The sequence below is a fragment of the Macaca nemestrina genome, chromosome 4 (assembly GCF_043159975.1).
Source record: "Macaca nemestrina isolate mMacNem1 chromosome 4, mMacNem.hap1, whole genome shotgun sequence".
Taxonomy (NCBI): domain Eukaryota; kingdom Metazoa; phylum Chordata; class Mammalia; order Primates; family Cercopithecidae; genus Macaca; species Macaca nemestrina.
The window spans coordinates 110450561-110470883 of NC_092128.1; the positions used below are offsets into that span (position 1 = coordinate 110450561).

Here is a 20323-nt window from a genome sequence, read left to right on the forward strand (position 1 = left end):
ACACTTTAGGAGGCTGAGGTGAGAGGATCACTTGAAGTCAGGAGTTCAAGACCAGCTGGGGCAACATAGCAAAAACCTGTCTACAGACAGACAAACCCACCACAGTATTATGTAGACCCCGGTTATGCTTCCAGCTAAGCCTCCCTGAGTCCTGTATTCTACCTACACTGATTTACATAGTGTTCCTCCCAAATGTCTATATTTTGCTATTTTCATGCCTTTGCCTGTGTTCTTCTTCTGGTAAGATAATTTATCTTATTCCCTTTCCCACCTGTCTATGGTTTTTTTTTTTTTTTTTTTTGGAGACAGAGTCTTGCTCTGTCGCCCAGGCTGGAGTGCAGTGGCGCGATCTCGGCTCTCTGCAAGCTCTGCCTCCCAGGTTCACGCCATTCTCCTGCTTCAGCTTCCCAAGTAGCTGGGACTACAGGCGCCCACCACCACGCCTGGCTAATTTTTTGTATTTTTAGTAGAGACGGGGTTTCACCATGTTAGCCAGGATGGTCTCGATCTCCTGACCTCGTGATCCACCCGACTTGGCCTCCTAAAGTGCTGGGATTACAGGTGTGAGCCACCGCGCCCGGCTCTATGGTTTATTTATCCTTGGAATTATAACCAAAATTCTTCACTCTTTCCCTAACTTGAGTAAGTTTTCTTATATTTCTGCATGTTGAAAGTATCTTTGCCTTCCTGTATTCCAGTATGCTTTATACCTCTATTATAGTGCACATCAGTCTGCCTGGGGTCGATTGTGTTTACATGGTTACTCAGAAAAGTATACAAAAATAAGAAATGGAAAAGAGACCTGTAAACAACTAAAATAGAAAGCAGGATGAAACAAATGTCAAACCAGTAGCATGCAAGGAGTAATTCTGAGTAGCACTAGGGAATACAGAAGACTTTTGTTAATTAGATTACTTTTGATCTGAATCTTGAGAAGTGGAAAGAATTCAGCTATATAGAATTTAGGGAGAAGGAACATTAGCATAGACATGAAGGAGGGCCTGTGGGGAGAGATGCATTGGGAAATGAGACTAGGAAGGCAGATTGGGACCAGATCTAGAGAGCCCATGCTACAGGAGTTGGGCTTTCTTTCCAAGGGAATAGGGTTGAGGAGGTTGTAAAAATTGGACTTTCAGACAAAAGAGAGTAGAACTGTACAAAGAATAAGTTCTTAGTATCTTTAAAGCTTGGGTTTATAAAAATGTTAAATATATTGAGACAAAAAAGTACATTTCAGTGACATATGGCTTTAGACATGTGAAAGGTCTCCTATAAATATGTGTTTCTGAGTTATTCTAAAGCTCAGCTAAAAGAATGTCTGGCAACTTGAGCCATTACTTCTTTATATACATTTATACATGCATTTGTATTTACGTATGTTTGGAATATTTTTACTTTCAATCAGTGATACATTAACATTTTCTTTTTACATATGCAGATTAGCTGACAATTTTATATATAATAAACATTTATCCTTGAAATTTGGCATACAAAAAATAAGTAGATTTAATCAAATTTTCATCTACATATTACTAAATCAGTTAGTTTTTAAATGTTTAGTAGCTGGAGTTGCCTATTTGTTTATAGCATTTTTTATACAAATTACCATAACAAGGATTTACTAGTTAATACTAAAATAATGAGGGTTTTCAAGATACAGGTAAACGAGAGTAAAGCAGTTAAAATTTCTTTATGACTTAAGATCAGCAGCACTACTTAAATTGAAGAACTTTAATGTTTCAGGAGTATTATGTTTAGTGTCCTTCCATTGATGGCAGTTAGCAGTAGTCTACACTACAGTTACCTTCTTGAGGTCATATAGGAATCTGTTTCTGCTATTATTGTAGACTGCCTTATATTCATGGGAAGGAGGAGTGACAGGTACCAAAAAACCATAGAGGGACATATATTAAACTCTAGTTCCTTAATTTATTGGCATACATTTTTTATGTTGGTTTTAAGGTATAAGTCACATATTTTGAGTATCATGTTTTAAGATTTCATTTTGCAAATATGAAAGTCCTCTAAGAATTGGAATGCTTGGATTGTTAAAAGTATGTACTGAAAATAAATTAATTTCTTAAATAATTAAATTGGGATGACTAAAATATTTAACGAGGGCCGGGTGTGGTGGCTTATGCCTATAATCCCAGCACTTTGGGAGGCCTAGGCAGGTGGATCACTTGAGGCCAGGAGTTCGAGACCAGCCTGGCCAACATGGGGAAATCCCGTCTCTACTAAAAATACAAAAACTAGCTGGGCCGTGCTGGCGCATGCCTATAATCCCTGCTACTCAGGAGGCTGAGGCAGGAGAATCACTTGAACCCAGGAGGTAGAGATTACAGTGAGCTGAGATTGTGCCACTGCACTCCAGCCTGGGTGACAGAGTGAGACTCTGTCTCAAAAAAAAAAAAAATAAATAAAATAAAATAACAAAATTTTTTATAAACCAAGGCTTCAATTTTTGTGTATTTAAAAATGAGTTGATGTTTTGTATAACAGTTGTATGTATTCTTTATGTAGTTTATAGTGATATACTTTCTTTTGTGTATTGCTTAGCCGAATATGTGGGAGTCCATGTCCTGCAGTGTGGCCTGATGTAATCAAACTACCATATTTCAACACCATGAAACCAAAGAAGCAATATCGTCGAAAGTTAAGAGAAGAATTTGTTTTGTAAGAAGGGGATGTATAAACATCCTTATTGCATGAATGTTTTACTTTTAATTCTAGTGAATTATAAATGTTAGTCTATTCTCTAGTGATCTGAGGTAAACCTATAATTCTTCTAGGGCATTTAATTTTGAGTTCTGTTTGCCACATGCAGATTACCATTTTACCATTATTATGCAATCAGTGATTTGAGGTTGTGTGTTTGATATGGTACTTACACAAAATAACTTGACTAAGATCATTTAAATGTTACTGGAACAGTTTTCAAGTTACTTGAGCTCAGGTTTTCATTTTGCTTTAGAAAAAACTATACTGTTCAGTTCTTAATTTGTGTAATAACAGCAAATTGCCCATGGAGTAACAATATATACTATTGTTTAGAAAGTGATTGCAAAAATTATGTAAAAATAATGAAATATTTATTCTAAGGAAAATTCTGGATTTATTAAAGTATTATGCACATATTAAAAAATGTTAGTATTTAAAATTATTTTTACATTATCTTAGTTTTAGTTTTACAATTTAATAAAAAATAATTTAAGCTCCTAAAGAAACATAAGCTTGTATCTAAAGAACACATCTGACTTTTGTAATCCTCTCATGCTAGTATTCCTGCAGCTGCGCTAGACTTATTTGATTACATGCTCGCCTTGGATCCTAGTAAGCGCTGCACTGCTGAACAGGCTCTTCAGTGCGAGTTCCTCCGAGATGTGGAACCCTCAAAAATGCCTCCACCAGAGTAAGTGACTTTTTTTATATCAGCTTCCACATACACAGTTTTAATAACATTTATGTATAATGATAAGATAGTTCATGCCTGGTTATGAGAAAAGAAATATAATAAATCAAAGAAAAGATAAAACAGCAGTAATACACATAATTTGCACATCTAGGATATAGATGCTTAATGTTTAGAACTAGCAAAAACAGCTGCCTTCTAGCTAATTTTAGGCTTGATTGACCTCAAGATTTAATAACATATTTCAACTTTAAGAAAATATTACTGCTGCCGGGTGCAGTGGCTTACACCTGTAATCCCAGCACTTTGGGAGGCCAAGGCGGGCGGATCACGAGCTCAGGAGTTTGAGACCAGCCTGGCCAACATGGCAAAACCCTGTCTCTGCTAAAAATACAAAAATTAGCCGGGCGTGGTGGCAGTTGCCTGTAATCCCAGCTTACTTGGGAAGCTGAGGCAGGAGAATCGCTTGAACCCGGGAGGCGGAGGTTGCAGTGAGCCGAGATCGTGCCATTGCACTCCAGCCTGGGTGACAAGAGCAAGACTCCACCTCAAAAAAAAAAAAAAAGAAAATATTACTGCTGTTGCTATTCTAATACTACATCTACTAAATACTTAACACTGCTACTGGTGCTGCTATAGCTATAATTTTGAGTGCCATGCTAAGCATTTTTCATTTTTTACATTAATCTTTATAACCTTATGAAGTAGGTGTTAGTATTATTATCATCACTACTTTATAGAGGAGGAAACAGGCTCAGAGAGGTTAAGAAACTTGCCCAAGAATACAAATCTAGTGAAGGGTACAGCCAGCTCTCAAATTCACGTAAGTCCAGTAAGTAAGAGAGGTTCTAAAAATACTTTATAGCGTACTGTACAATATAAAATTCTTATCATTGAATGAAAGAATATTAGTATCAGAAGCCTGTATGGAAGGAATTACTGTCTGATGGGGGAAATATACAGAGTTTGGGAGTCAAAATAGCTGGCTTCTTTTGAACCTTTACCTTCACATGGCTCCTGTTATTTCTCTAGGATTGATTTGGGGATGGGGGGGGGGAAGGAAAAACAGTTCATTTGCATTCCTTGACAGGATCTAGAAACCTTGTAGGTATTTTCTTAGTAATTTTTTTTTTCGTCTTGAGACAGTCTTACTCTGTCACCCAGGCTGGGGTGCAGTGGCACGATCTCAGCTCACTGCAATCTCCGCCTCTCAGGTTCAAGTGATTCTCCTGCCTCAGCCTCCCAAGTAGCTGGGATTACAGGCATGCACCACCACATCTGGCTAATTTTTGTATTTTTAGTGGAGACGGCGTTTCACCGTGTTGGCCAGGCTGTTTTCGAACTCCTGACCTCAGGTGATCCTCCCACTTTGGCCTCCTGAAGTGCTAGGATTACAGATGTGAGCCACCACGCCCAGCCTTTCTTAATAATTTTTAAAATGATACGGAGCATCATTAAAAGCAAGTCTGTTATCTATAATAATAAAATGGTTCCATGTAATAAATACAGCATATTTTAAATGAACAGACATGGGCTCTGGAGTTCAAATCCTGGTTCTTCTACTTATCAGTTAGATAGTGCTTGTTATATTTCTATGAGGCTGTCATATTCAGCTTCATTAAGCTTTTATTGAGCTGTATATGATTGGCCTTTATGGGATGATTTGAGAGCCAAAAAGGATCTATTATTTGACATCATGAGGGACCTGAATTTTTCACTGTTGAATTAATTGTTTCATGTTTGCTTTTTCCTTAGTGTGTATCAGTAATCTTAAAACTTGGGCTCAGTATCCCTTCAAATAACATTTTTTAAACTTCTGATTCGGAAAAATTTCAACTCTACAGAAAAATAGGAAGAATAGTACAATAAGTATTCATGTATATCCTTTATCTAGATTCAACAGTTATTAATAGTTCGACACATTTGCTTTATCACTCTCTGCTTTTTTCCTGAACTAGTTGGATATCATGTTGTGGAGGTGACACTTATAAATATGTAATCATATCTGTAAGAACTAGGACTTTATTCTACATGCATACCATATAAAGCATATGAAATTTAACATGAGAATATTTAATGGTCAATCCATATTCAGATTTCCCCAGTTGACACAATAATTTCCTTTATAAGCTTTCTTTTTTTCTGGATAAATAATTTTTCAAAGTTCGGCATTCTATTTATTTGTTATGTCCTTTTCATCTGTAATCACTCCATAGGGAAGAGATCTTATGACATTTAACATTTTTTAAGATTCCAAGTTAGCTGTTTGGTAAAATATTTCACAATTTGGATTTGATTGCTTTCTTTTTATCAGAATTAGATTAAGAGTTTGGGGGGCAAGAATATCATGTTGATGGTGATCCTGCTCTGTCATAATTATGTTCAACAGAACGTAATATTACTTAGTAACATAGTAAATGCTGACATTTTTAAGTAGAGCAGTTACATCACTCTTGTAAATGTATCAAGTGGAAAGCAACTATCATAGCATTTTGATATCTACCACCCATAGTCATTTAGAAAATGTTGAGCAGTTGTACATCGTCCCATTTTCATCTTGAACTTATGTTACTCCCATAGGCTTTTATTCTAACATAAAATATTTATGCTGGAAAGTATTTTATTGATTACTGTATTATATATTTTAAAAAACAAATATATGTATATAAATGGAAATTAAATTTCACATTTCTTGTGACTAAAAGCTCTCTTTCTTCTTGATTAAATTGTTACTGCAAATATCAGTAGTGAATATTTCCTTATTTATTTATTTATTGACGGAGTTTTGCTCTTGTTGGGTCAGCCTCTCAAGTACCTGGGATTAGAGGCATGTGTTACCATGCCCAACTAATTTTGTATTTTTAGTAGAGACAGGGTTTCTCCATGTTGGTCAGGCTGGTCTTGAACTCCCAACCTCAGGTGATCCGCCTGCCTTGGCCTTGCAAAGTGCTGGGATTACAGGTGTGAGCCACCGTGCCTGGCCCGAATATTTCCTTTTTAAATAAAGAAGAAATTAGTAAATTTTGTTGGAAGTACAACCTAATGAAAGAGATAGGGCTGAGATTTTTTTTCCCAAGTAGTTTGCGTATCTGTTGATTAATATTGCTTATTTTAGAATGAGACATATTTCCATATGAATTCCAATTTTATTTTTTATTTTTATAAGCACGCTTGTAAATTAGCATTTGAGAATGTAAGGAGTTTTGTCATAGTTATATCACTGAGTTCTTGGAACTCCTTCAACATTATGTGTGAAAAGTCTTTCATCAAAAATGATTTTAGACTGGGCACGGTGGCTCATGCCTGTAATCCCAGCACTTTGGGAGGCCGAGGTGGGTGGATCACAAGGTCAGGAGTGCAAGACCAGCCTGGCCAACATAGTGAAACCCTGTCTCTACTAAAAATACAAAAAAAAAGCTGGGCATGGTGACAGGTGCCTGTAATCCCAGCTACTCAGGAGGCTGAGGCAGAGAATTGCTTGAACCTGGGAGGCAGAGGTTGCAGTGAGCTGAGATGGCGCCACTGCACTCCAATCTGAGCGACAGAATGAGACTCCATCTCCAAAAAAAAGAGAAAGATTTAAAGGACGGGCACAATGGCTCATGCCTATAATCTCAGCACTTCAGGAGGCCTAGGCGGGAGGATCACTTGATGCCAGGAGTTTGAGATCAACCTGGCCAACATGGCGAAGCCCTGGCTCTACTAAAAATACAAAAATTAGCTGGGCATGGTGGCATGTGCCTGTAATCCCAGCTACTCAGAAGGCTGAGGCAGGAGAGTTACTTGAGCCTGGGAGGCGGAGATTGCAGTGAGTCACGATCTTGCCACTGCACTCCAACCTGGGTGACAGAGCAAGACTCTGTCTCAAAAAACAAAAAAAAAAAAAGAAAAGGAAAGAAAATGATTTTAGGCCGGGTGCAGTGGCTCACGCCTGTAATCCCAACACTTTGAGAGGCCAAGGTTGGTGGATCCCTTGAGCCCATGAGTTTGAGACCAGCCTGGACAACATGGTGAAATCCCATCTCTACTAAAAATACAAAAAAATCAGCCAGGCATGGTGGCACACGCCTGTAATCCCAGCTACTCCAGAGGCTGAGGCATGAGAATTGCTTGAGTTTGGGAAGCGAGGCTGCAGTGAGCGGAGATCGTGCCACTGTGCTCTAGCTTGGGCAAAAGAATGAGACTCTGTCTCAAAAAAAAAAAAAAAAAAAAAGATTCTAATGACCTTCCTGTTGTTAAGATTCTTTCAAACTCAGTTTTTCGGATAGTAAAGAGTTGGAGGCTGGGCATGGTGACTAATGCCTGTAATCCCAGCACTTTGGGAGGCCAAGGCAGGAGGATTGCTTGAAGCCAGGAGTTTGAGACCTACCTGGGCAACATAAGGAGACCCTGTTTTTACAAAAAAAAAAAAAAAAAAAAGATGAAGGATTAGAGATCACATGATCTAAAGAAGGATTTCTTATCTAGTAATTATTTGCCTTTTCAGTTGTCTTACCAATACTTATGAAATGACATTTTCTAGTACTTGTTACTTTTTCTTTTCATAGCACATTTAATCTAGTATACCTAGAAAAGTTTAGGAAATCAGCATGTATTATCAGTGCTACTTTGCCAATCCATTTTTTAAATTGTTTCTTAATTATGTTTTTTAAGTATTTTGCCAGAACCTTGGAACTATAGGTTTATCCGACTCAATTTATGGGAAATGCCGACTTTATAACCTAATCATAAACTGTGTCCTTATTGTAGAGCAAATTACCCAAATCAGACTTGCCGACTTTATAACCTAATCATAAACTGTGTCCTTATTGTAGAGCAAATTACCTAAATCAGACTTAATTTTATCAGAACACACCTGACTGCATTTTTTCATTAAAAACAAACATGTTAAAACACATTCGAGGAACATTCTGTAAGCTATCTGTAACACATTATGGAATGAATCCTGCTAGATATATTACTAAAGCAGTCAGGTAAAGATTATCAGATTGATCCAATATTTAAATAAAAACATTTTATAAACAATATAATGTCTCTCACTGTTTTGCAATATGATGTAATGAGTAGTTAAAATTATAAATTATTTATGAGGTAAGGACTATGAAGAAATACATGGTATTCCTTTAGAAAGTTGGAAGATGTATCAAACTCTTTCGATCAATTTTTTGGGAATAATCAAATGAGAGAGTGGGGTATTTACAAATCGGAAATAGGCTGGACATGGTGGAGGTGGCTCATGCTTGTAATTCCAGCACTTTGGGAGGCCGAGGCAGACAGATCACCTGAGGTCAGGAGTTCAAGACCAGCCTGGCCAACATGGTGAAACCCCGTCTCTAGTAAAAATACAAAAATTAGGCCAGGCACAGTGGCTCACACGTGTAATGCCAGCACTATGGGAGGCCGAGGCGGGCAGATCACAAGGTCGAGAGATCGAGACCATCCTGGCCAACATGGTGAAACCCCATCTCTACTAAAAATACAAAAAAATTAGCTGGGTGTGGTGGCGTGGGCCTGTAGTCCCAGCTGCTCGGGAGGCTGAGGCAGGAGAATTGCTTGAACCCAGGAGGTGGAGGTTGTAGTGAGCTGAGATTGCATCACTGCACTCTAGCCTGGTGACAGACTGAGACTTTGTCTCAAAAAACACATACACACACAAAAAACCACAAAAATTAGCCAGGTGTGGTGGTACATGCCTGTGTTCACAGTTACCTAGACTGAGGCATGAGAATTGTGGGCTGAGGCGGAGGTTGCAGTGAGCCAAGATCGAGTCACTGCACTCCAGCTTGGGCAACAGAATGAGATCATGTGTCAAAAACAAAAGGCCAGGTGTGGTGGCTCACGCCTGTAATCCCAGCACTTTGGGAGGCCAAGGCAGGATGATCACCTGAGGTTAGGAGTTTGAAACTAGCCTGGCCAACATGGTGAAACCCCATCTCTACTAAAAATACAAAACTAGCTGGGTATGGTGGCACATGCCTGTAATCCCAGCTACTTGAGAGGCTGACGTACAAGAATTGCTTGAACCTGGGAGGCGGAGGTTGCAATGAGCTGAGATCATGCCATTGCACTCCACCCTGGGTGACAAGAGTGAAACTCTGTCTCAAAAACAAACAAAAAGTCAGAAATAAGTCCATTAATTGTATTAGATGCCCTGTCAAACATAAAGTATATATAGCTAGAAAGTGAATTAGACTAGCAGCCAGCCTGTAAGCTTTCTTTAACAGCAAGTAAAAAGCATTAAGCCATTTATAAGACAAAATATCAATTGCCATTAGGATATTTCATGATATGACTTGATGGAAATAGTTGTAAACTACTAATTGAATGATCAGTGATATCAAACATGAATTAATACATTGCCTACCTTGTAAGAGGCACTGCTGAAGAGCTTGCACATGTTAACATACAGTACCTCTACCCTATGAGGTAGATAGTATTGTTAATCCTATTTTTAAAGACAAGGAGAATAGGCACAGAGGTCCAGTCCAGTTATTTGCCTAAGACACATCAAGTAAGTGACTGAGCTGGCATTTGAACCTTCAAGAAAGCAAATAAAAGTTTGGTTATCTGGAAAACATTCTTGATCGATCTGAAAGCACTGGCATCAGTAACCTGTACTATTTTAGCTATTTGTTGGGTAAAGTTTATTTTTCCTAGAGATGAGTGTTGAGATCATCCATAAAGAATCTCTTACTTTTAAGGGGGCCAGATACCGTAGCTCACGCCTGTAATCCCAGCACTTTGGGAGGCCAAGGCTGGCAGATCACCTGAGGTCAGGAGTTCGTGACCAGCCTAGACAACATGGAGAAACCCCATCTCTACTAAAAATGCAAAAATTAGCCAGGCATGGAGGCGTGTGCCTGTAATTCCAGCTACTAGGGAGCCTGAGGCAGCAGAATTGCTTGAACCTCGGAGGCGTAGGTTGCAGTGAGTCGGGATAGCACCACTGCACTCCAGCCTGAGTGACAGAGCAAGAGAGCAAGACTCCATCTAAAAAAAAAAGGAAAGAAAAGAGTCTCTTACTTTTAAATTGTGGGAGGGAACAAAAGCCCTTTTTGATGGATTACTTTGCTTTGCTCTCATGGGGCTGTCCTTCAAGAGCAATGCATTCCCTGAGCTTCAGGATGGAAAGGTGGAATCACTCCAGTTACCCCACTCTGCAGTACTACAGTATATCTGAATTTAAGATATTCCAACAGAGACTGAGGCCCACATCATATCATACACACACTTAGAAAGGAAATTCTTTGGCGGGTTTATGATGCCTGAAAGCTTCCCAATATCGATATTTCAAATTGTCCCTTTGTTTGTTACTCCAGGAGGTTTTTACACGCTGAGGCAATGCATCATAGTAAGATGGCTGAGAGGTATGCCTTTGTTTTGTTTTTGGACCTCAGGTGCATAGACTTGGTTTAATCATAATCCTTGTGTCACTCATCATTGGTCCATGCATGGCTCTCTTTTATTTATTTTAGTTACTTTAGTTATTTTAAATAATGTTAATAAGCAGCCATGAACCTACCAGACAAAAGCTAGAACCCTGTAAATAACATACTTTACTCATATTATCCCTACCCCCACCAACCTATCCCCTTGCCTTCCTTCACCTGAGGTAACCATCATCCCTGTTTTCTTTTGTATATACTTTTTGTTGCCATCTATATGTACTCATAAAAGGTTATATTTTAAAATTTTAGTTGTTAATTTTATAAAAGCACATCAGGCTGTTTGTAATATTTTGGGAATGACTTTTTAAACTAATATTATATTGCTAAGATTCAGCCATATTATTGCATCTGCCTTTATTTTATAACATGAGTAATTGTGAAAGAGTAGATGTGAAAGAAGAACTTGCTTAAACAGGCAGGCCATCCTCAAAGCTCAATCTTAGGAAAGCAGACATGGATATGGAAATTCCTTTAAAAAAAATTCCAGGTGTACCTCCTTGGAGAGTCTTCATGTACCTCCTAGAGGTAAACAGATCCAGGTTGAGGACTATAGGTATATATCACTAGGTGGGGTTGCTTAAGGGAATTTGTAGATATTCTGGGCAAGTTTATTCACCTTTCTAAGCGTTAAGTTTCTCATCTTTAAAATAGATACAACAGTAACATTCCATTAAATACTTTATTAGGTTAAGAAGAAAGCATTTATAAATCGAATATTTGTATCTTTAAGCAAAAGTTATTCTCTCGTGTTATCAGTTGTATGAAGTTATTTTAAGATAGAATTGACTAGGAATTGTGGGCAGTTTTGGTAGTTGTTATTCACAACTCTGTTGATAAATGATGAGCCACTCTATGCCTGGATTACCTATTTTGAAAACTTGTCTGTAGCATCAGTTTAATTCTAGAGCATTTGGCTAGACAAGCAAGTTAGTAAAAAGTAAAATTTTACTGTAAAGTTCTTCACAAATGTTATGTTCTAGCCTTCCTTTTTTTTTTTTTCTTTTTCTTTCTTTTTTTTTGAGATGGAGTCTGGCTCTGTCACCCAGGCCAGAGTGCAGTGGCATGATCTTGGCTCTCTGCAGCCTCTGCCTCCCAGACTGAAGCCATCCTCCCACCTCAGCATCCCAGGTAGCTGGGACTACAGACATGTGCCACCATGCCTGGCTAATTTTTTTGTAGAGACAGGGTTTCACCATGTTGCCCAGGCTGGTGAACTCCTGAGCTCAAGTGATCCACCCACCTTGGCCTCCCAAAGTGCCGGGATTACAGGCATGAGCCACTGCGCCTGGCCCTTTACTATTTTTTTATCCCATATCTAGTTTCTGCAAATGGCATATTTTTCTGTTTTGTGTGACAAGGCCTGGCTCTGTCGCCTAGGCTGGAGTGCAGTTACATGATCTCAGCTCACTGCAACCTCCACCACCCAGGCTCAAGCTATCCTCCCACCTCAGCCTCCGAAGTAGCTGGGACTGCAGGTGCACAACACCATGCCCAACTAATTTTTGTATTTTTGGCAAAGACAAGGTTTTGCCATGTTGCCCAGGCTGGTCTTGAACTCCTGGGCTCAAGCAATCCTCCTGTTTTGGCCTCCCTAAGCGCTGGGATTATAGGCGTGAGCCTCTGTGCCTGGCTGGAAGTGGAATATTTTTTCTGCCTTCTTTTTCATGTCTTATTCAGTGTATGATGTACTATCATAAGAACTACCTTTGAAAGGTTGCACCAACAGTGATAGTAGGCTTTTTTTTTTTTTTTTTTTTTTTTTTTTTGAGACAGAGTTTCAGTCTTGTTGCTCAGGCTGGAGCGCAGTGGCACAATCTCGGCTCACTGCAACCTCCATCTTCTGGGTTCAAGCAATTCTCCTGCCTCATACTCCTGAGTAGCTGGGATTTACAGGTGCCTGCCACCATGCCTGGCTAATTTTTGTATTTTTAGTAGAGACAGGGTTTTGCCATGTTGGCCAGGCTGGTCTCAAACTCCTGACCTCAGATGATCCACCTGTGTTGGCCTCCCAAAGTGCTGGGATTACAGGCATGCCTGGCATAGTAGCCTATTTTTATGAATATATATTCTTCATTCATAATTTTGATAAATGATTATTTATTGATTATTCAAAAGCCAAAGAAAAATAGTTTACCTGTAAAAACAAAGCAAGCCCTGAAGTAAGTGGGACAATAAGGATGATTTTTATTGGAGGAGTTTTACAGAGCCATTCTATGAAATCTTCAAGAACTATTTGGGGTGGGGGCATAACTTTGGTGCTACATAGTAACTAGCATTTTTTGTTAAGAAATGCCATTTACAATTTAATTCCTTTTTTTTTTTTCAGTCTTCCTTTATGGCAAGATTGTCATGAGTTATGGAGTAAAAAGCGAAGAAGACAGAAGCAGATGGGCATGACCGATGATGTTTCCACAATTAAAGCCCCTAGGAAGGACTTGTCTCTGGGCTTGGATGACAGCAGAACCAACACACCCCAGGGTGTGCTGCCATCTTCACAGCTGAAATCTCAGGGCAACTCAAATGTGGCACCTGGTCAGTAATGCTTCCATGGGTTGGTTTTCTTCACATTGTTTTGCAGTTAATGCTGATCATACTGCTCTAGTGTTAAAGCATCTTGTGGCTAATGATGAAAATTAACATTTATTCGCTGAACTAGACATTTCTTTGTGCCAGTATAGAAGTTTCCTTGCTATTGGCACCACAATTTTAAGTAATCTTAAGGTAACTTACAAAGAAGCATCAAATTACCTGACTGGCAAGTCCTCGGATTTCTGTATTTCCTTTTTGCTCTTAAAGGTGCAGGAGTCAGTAAGTCTTTTACTGACACTGCTCTCAGTGAGGCTCCGCATTCAGTGTCTACAGATGCTTAAGGAGTAGGAAGAAAGGTATAAGAAGAGAGCTAAAAATCATAATGAGAGCTCTTTCATACCATAGTGACCCCATGTCACTCCTAATGTTATCATTTCTCTGGTTATATTAAAGAATCTTAAAGATTGGGGCCAGGCATGTTGGCTCATGCCTATAATCCTAGCACTTTGGGAGGCCGAGGTGGATGAATCACCTGAGATCAGGAGTTTGAGACCAGCCTGGCCAACATGGCGAAACCCCGTCTCTACTAAAAGTTCAAAAATTAGCCGGGCATGGTAGCACACACCTGTAATCCCAGCTACTCGGATGCTGAGGAAGAAGAATCGCTTGAACCTGGGAGGTAGAGGTTGCAGTGAGCCGAGATTGCGCCACTGTACTCCAGCCTGCACGACAGGAGCGAGACTCCATCTCAATATATTTATATATTTATGTATGTGAATCTGATATTTTGCCCAAAATAAAATATGAGAAGGGAAGGCCAGGCATGGTGGCTCACGTCTGTAATCCCAACTCTTTGGGAGGCCATGATGGGCAGCCACTTTAGTCCATGAGTTCGAGACCAGCCCAGACAACTTCCTGAAATTCTGTCTCTACTGAAAATACAAAAAAAAAAAAAAAATTAGCTGGGCATGGTGGCACATGCCTGTAATCCCAGCTACTCAGGAGGCTCAGGCATGAGAATTGCTTGAACCCAGGAGGCAGATGTTGCAGTGAGCCAAGATTGCGCCACTGCACTCCAGCCTGGGTGACAGCGAGACGGTCTCCAAAAAAAAAAAAAAAAGGGTATCTTATATCTAGTTATTTTAGGGAAACTTAAATTTCTTCCTCTGACTCAATCTGTCATAGAGTAAGTTTTTTGATGCAAAGTCTGCCTCTTTAATGTTGTCAAGAGTGTTAAAATCATTTAACAACTTTTTTAAAAGGACCTCCACTCCCTCATTTTGCCTAAAGCATCCAGAAGCACTCATCTTTAGTTTCAGTTGTATGAAAACAGAGACCGATATCAAATAGAGAGGTGTGTGTGTGTGTGTGTGTGTGTGTGTGTGTGTGTGTGTAGGTGGTGGCTTATTAAACATGAAAAAATAGACTAGCACTTTTTAAGAGATGAGTATATGTTGATTGATCAGTTAGTTGATTAAAACAGATGTGTGGATCAGACTGAACTTTTGGTGGTTGAAGATAAATATAGATTAACTGAGAAAGCTTTAGAAAGATAACCATTAATGCTTGCCGATGTAGTCTACAAGCTTCTACTTGACCTTGGTTCGACTGCATACTTAAAGTACTCATTCTATGAATACCAAAAGCAATTATTTGTTGTTCAAAAGTATTATTTCTTGAAATAGTGAATTCCCCTTATACATTAAAATATTTGTCCTGCTAACAAAAGGATGTGAAATGGCAATAACAGAAATTTTGGATGGTGATCAGTTTTCCCAGGCAACAGTTGTCATATTTAGCAAGACTCTCAGGTCTTTACTTGTGGTCCTCTTCATGGAACTGATGTCTTAAACTCTACTAAACCTAGTACAACAGAGGGTTGTTAGTTTACTCATTTTAGCTGGTAAAAAATGAATTGCCCCTTCTGGGCTCGTTTTGTTGTTAATTTGCTCTAACTTACTTTACAACCCTGTTTTAATGTTGGAGAGTTTTATTTTGTATTTTCCTTTTTTAGCTTTAATTTTTTTTTTTTTTTTAAGACAGAGTCTCTGTTGCCCAGGCTGGAGTACAGTGACACAATCTCAGCTCCCTGCAATCTCCGCCTCCCAGGTTCAAGTGATTCTCCTTCCTCAGCCTCCAGAGTAGCTGGGATTACAGGCATGTGCCATCACACTCGGCTAATTTTTGTATTTTTAGTAGAGATGAGGTTTTGCCACGTTGGCCAGGCTGGTCTGGAATCCTGACTTCAAGTTATCTATAAATAGCTGGGTGCGGTGGCTCATGCCTGTAATCCCAGCACTTTGGGAGGCTGGGGCGGGCTGGTAGCTTATGTTGAGGATTTCGAGACCAGCCTAGGTAATGTGGCAAAACCCCGTCTCTACAAAAAATACAAAAATTAGCCGGGCCTATATTCCCAGTTACTTGGGGGACTGAAGCAGGAAGATTGCTTGAGCCTAGGAGGTCGAGGCTGCAGTGAGCTGAGATTGCACCACTGGCACTCTGGCCTGGATTGATAAAGTGAGACCCTGTCTAAAAAAATCAAAAGAGGAAAGAAAAAAATCAGTGTTCTGATTAAGAAGTGAGAATTCCAGGCTGGGCATGGTGGCTTACGCCTGCAATCCCAGCACTTTGGGAGGCCGAGGTGGGTGGATCACGTGAGGTCAGGAGTTCAAGGCCAGTCTGGCTAACATGGTGAAACCCTGTCTATACTAAAAATAAAACAATTAGCCAGGCATGGTGGCACACGCCTGTAATCCCAGCTACTAGCAGGGGCTGAGGCAGGAGAATTGCTTGAGCCTGGGAAGCAGAGGTTACATATCACGCCACTGCACTCCAGCCTGGGCAACAGAGCAAGACTCCGTCTCAAAAAAAAAAAACCAGTGAGAATTCTGTTTTTTTGAAAAAAAGATGAATCCTCTGAGTCATTTTCTTCTCCGTCATCAGTAAGTGTGCTGAAATAAGAAACGCCCCTTCAGGAAAAGAGGCACCTCAATTAAAGACCACATCCCTGAATTCACATGGAGAGACTACCTGTGCTAATAGGGAAATGAAAATAAGGAAAAATGACTTTTGATATGTAGCATACAAGCATGCTCACGGGTCATAAGAATAACTTGCAGAAGTATCTCAAAATATATAAAGAGAATATAAAAGCATTAAACATCAGTTTTTCATCATCTTAGAGTTGCTCTTCTATCAATCTGTCAGCTGTGATTATGGGAATTTCTTACCATTGCAGTCTTATAGTTACCATATATGGTATTATATGCATTTGAGTCTTGTCATTATGTATGATTAAGATAAGCTTGCTTGAGGGAGGACCTGTGTAAATTATCCCAAGTCTAAACCGAAAGTTGGAAAAACAACTGAATCGCTATTACTGGTGATGAGTTAATACTATCATATGCATATATTAATAATAAACATGTTTCTGTAGGCATTCCTAACTTATCCAAATTTCTTACAAAAAAAAAAGGTAATTTGAATAGAAACACAGGCATTTTATCAGAATCTGCAAAATGTCATAGTTTCAATATAGTGCAAAGATAACCTTAGATTTTGCATAATAAACTTTATTTTAGAGAAAGTATGGTGTAGTTAGGAGCTCAGATTCTGGAATCAGAATATCTGGATTCAGATCTCACCTCTGCCACTTACAGAATATTTGACCTTGGGCAAGTTGCTCGGTCTCTTTTGGTGTCAGTTTCTTCTCAGTAAAAGGAGGTTAATAATAGTCTGCCTTATAAGGTTTTTGTAAGGAATAAAGGATATTAAATGTTTTGAAGGTATGTGACACTCCCTTAGCTGTTATCATTATCATTATTCATTTCCCATTCACAATGTGCTGTTTCCTGGTTAAATCCATAACATGAGTTTTTAGTAGTGGTCTTGATTTTCCTTTTGAAGTATTTACCCCTAAAGATAAGTTATTCAACATTGACTGCAGTTCTTTTTATGTACAGGTACATTTTAAATGTACATGATATTTAACTAGACTTGAGGTTCTCTTTTTACAATATTTCTTAAATACTCTCCCTCAAATATACATTTTCATATGGTAATACAGAGCCATTTTGGTGTGGGGGTGGGAGGAGCTGTGAATTATGGCAGTTCTAATTAATATAATTTTGTCTTTAGTAAAAACAGGCCCTGGACAGCACTTAAACCACAGTGAATTGGCAATTCTTCTAAACCTACTACAGTCTAAAACAAGTGTTAATATGGCTGATTTTTTCCAAGTGTTGAACATTAAGGTAAACTCTGAGACTCAACAGCAGCTAAATAAAATAAACCTTCCTGCTGGAATTTTGGCAACAGGTGAAAAACAGACAGATCCATCAACACCACAACAGGAGTCTTCGAAACCGTTGGGAGGAATTCAGCCTTCTCAGACCATCCAGCCTAAAGTGGAGACTGATGCTGCCCAGGCGGCTGTGCAGAGTGCATTTGCAGTTCTGTTGACTCAGTTAATAAAGGCTCAGCAGTCAAAGCAGAAAGATGTGCTACTAGAAGAGAGGGAAAATGGATCGGGACATGAAGCATCATTACAACTCAGGCCACCTCCAGAACCTAGCACTCCGGTGTCGGGTAAGTGTGCAAATACCAGACCACTAACACGGCTGCATTAAATTGTCTACTCAGTGTTGCTGACTATTTATAATGTGTATAGTTCAGTGACATTGCTAAAAGCTGTCCTGAAAAATCTCAGGTTACTGGCAATAGGTTCGTTTTTTAGTCTGTTTACTTCCAGGAATGGATTCTTTAACAAATTATCTATGTGAGATAGAACTCATTATGAATGGTAAAGAAATTTCTAAGGTAAACCTATGGTTAAGAAATAATATTTAACTCCAAATACAAAAGGATACTTGACTAAGGCATAATTTATGTATACAGTAGCTTTTGTTCCTTAAGCAGTGAAGTATAAGTGAATTATGCAGCCAGCCACTTATAGCTGGGTGCAGTGGCTCACACCTGTAATCCCAGCACTTTGAGAAGCTGAAGTGGGAAGATTGCCTGAACCCAGGAATTCAATACCTATCTGGGCAACATAGTGAGACCCTGTCTCTAAAAACACTTTTTTAATTAACTGGACATGGTGGCACATGCCTGTGGTTCCAGCTACTTGGAAGGCTGAGGTGAGTGGATCACTTGAGCCCAGGAGGTCAAGGCTGCAGTGAGCTGTGATCACTCCACTGCACTCCAGTCTGGGTGACAGTGAGACCATGTCACAAAAAAATTTTTTTTTTAAAGAGAAGTCACATACAGTAAAATTTACCAGTTACCATAGTACTGGTAAACTTTTTGCTTTTTTCATTTAACATTTTGCCAGAGATGGAACTTCTAATCATCTTTAGGACTACCTACAGGAAACACTGAGTATTTTGAATATTTAGTTTTCCATGGTAACTTTTGACCTTGTTTTTGCTCTGTTTCACTTAGGACAAGATGACCTCATCCAGCATCAAGATATGAGGATCTTGGAGCTAACACCGGAACCAGACCGGCCTCGAATTCTGCCTCCTGACCAACGACCTCCTGAGCCTCCTGAACCACCACCAGTCACTGAGGAAGATCTAGATTATCGGACAGAAAACCAGCATGTACCCACCACCAGTTCTTCATTAACTGACCCTCATGCCGGAGTGAAGGCAGCCCTGTTACAGCTGCTTGCTCAGCATCAGCCCCAGGATGACCCCAAAAGAGAAGGTGGGATTGATTATCAAGCAGGAGACACTTACGTGTCCACTTCAGACTACAAGGACAACTTTGGATCGTCTTCTTTCTCTTCTGCTCCTTATGTTAGCAATGATGGTCTAGGAAGCAGTTCTGCTCCACCACTAGAACGACGTAGTTTCATTGGAAATTCAGATATTCAGTCTTTGGATAACTACAGTACTGCTTCATCTCATTCTAGTGGTCCACCTCAGCCTTCTGCCTTTTCTGAGTCGTTTCCCAGTTCAGTAGCTGGTTTTGGAGACATTTACCTCAATACTGGTCCCATGTTGTTTAGTGGAGACAAGGACCATAGATTTGAATATAGCCATGGTCCTATTGCAGTCCTGGCAAACAGCAGTGACCCTTCCACGGGGCCAGAGAGTACTCATCCTTTGCCAGCAAAGATGCACAACTATAACTATGGTGGTAACTTACAGGAAAACCCGAGTGGCCCCAGCCTCATGCATGGACAGACCTGGACTTCTCCTGCCCAAGGACCTGGATATTCACAAGGATACAGGGGACATATTAGCACATCAACTGGCAGAGGCAGAGGCAGAGGGTTACCATACTGAGTATCTGTTTTTCCTCAGGCACATCATTTTTATCTGGAAAGACTTTTCTAGCTGCAATTTAAGGCAGCAATCCAAGAGACTTGAATAATAATAATTCAACAACAGCTTTATTTTTATGTGGAGAAGGGTCTTGCATACAATAGTTTAAAAAGACAAAAAAAAAAAAAAAACCTTTGCTTAAATTCATGCTGTTCTAAAAACTAGATCTATCAATTGTACATCTTCACAAATTCTAGTTAACAATTTTATTTTGTATTCTTGCAGTTTTAAGTGGATGCTAATTTTAGGGACATAAGCCTTTTATGGCCCTCTTGCAGATCTTCTGAACTATGCACATTTGTGCTTTTTTTGTAAGTTTGGACCAACTTTTATGTAACAAACAGCCCCTCCCCACCTCCAGTTTTACAACAATCAGAAAGGGCACTGATTTATTTGGTATTTTTCTTTTTACAAAGCTACCTTTAGTCAAAGGTCACTGTCAGTCTTTGCACCTGCTTTCAGTGTTATTGTGAAAGGTGTACTTTGTGCTCATTTCAGAAAATAAAACACAACCTTTCTCTTGATGCAACAGTTTTATAAGAAAAAAATGGTCAACGTTATTTTTGTTTTGTTTTGCAGATTATCATAGCCTAGCAAAATGC

The 20323-nt window shown here is 39.4% G+C and overlaps 1 protein-coding gene across 2 annotated transcripts in view; it reads left to right on the forward strand.

Moving 5' to 3' along the window:
- LOC105497753 (cyclin dependent kinase 13) overlaps positions 1-20245 on the forward strand; it is a 136775-nt gene extending 116530 nt beyond the window's left edge. The window contains exons 10-14 of one of the 2 annotated variants that reach the window (XM_011769080.3): positions 2560-2676; positions 3281-3412; positions 13187-13392; positions 17527-17976; positions 18832-20245. In XM_011769080.3, coding sequence (XP_011767382.1) covers positions 2560-2676; positions 3281-3412; positions 13187-13392; positions 17527-17976; positions 18832-19682 — 1756 coding nt within the window. In that variant the 3' untranslated portion in view covers positions 19683-20245. The remainder of the gene's footprint in view (positions 1-2559; positions 2677-3280; positions 3413-13186; positions 13393-17526; positions 17977-18831) is intronic. The other variant, XM_011769081.3, reaches the window with a different exon arrangement.
- Positions 20246-20323: the final 78 nt, after the last annotated feature.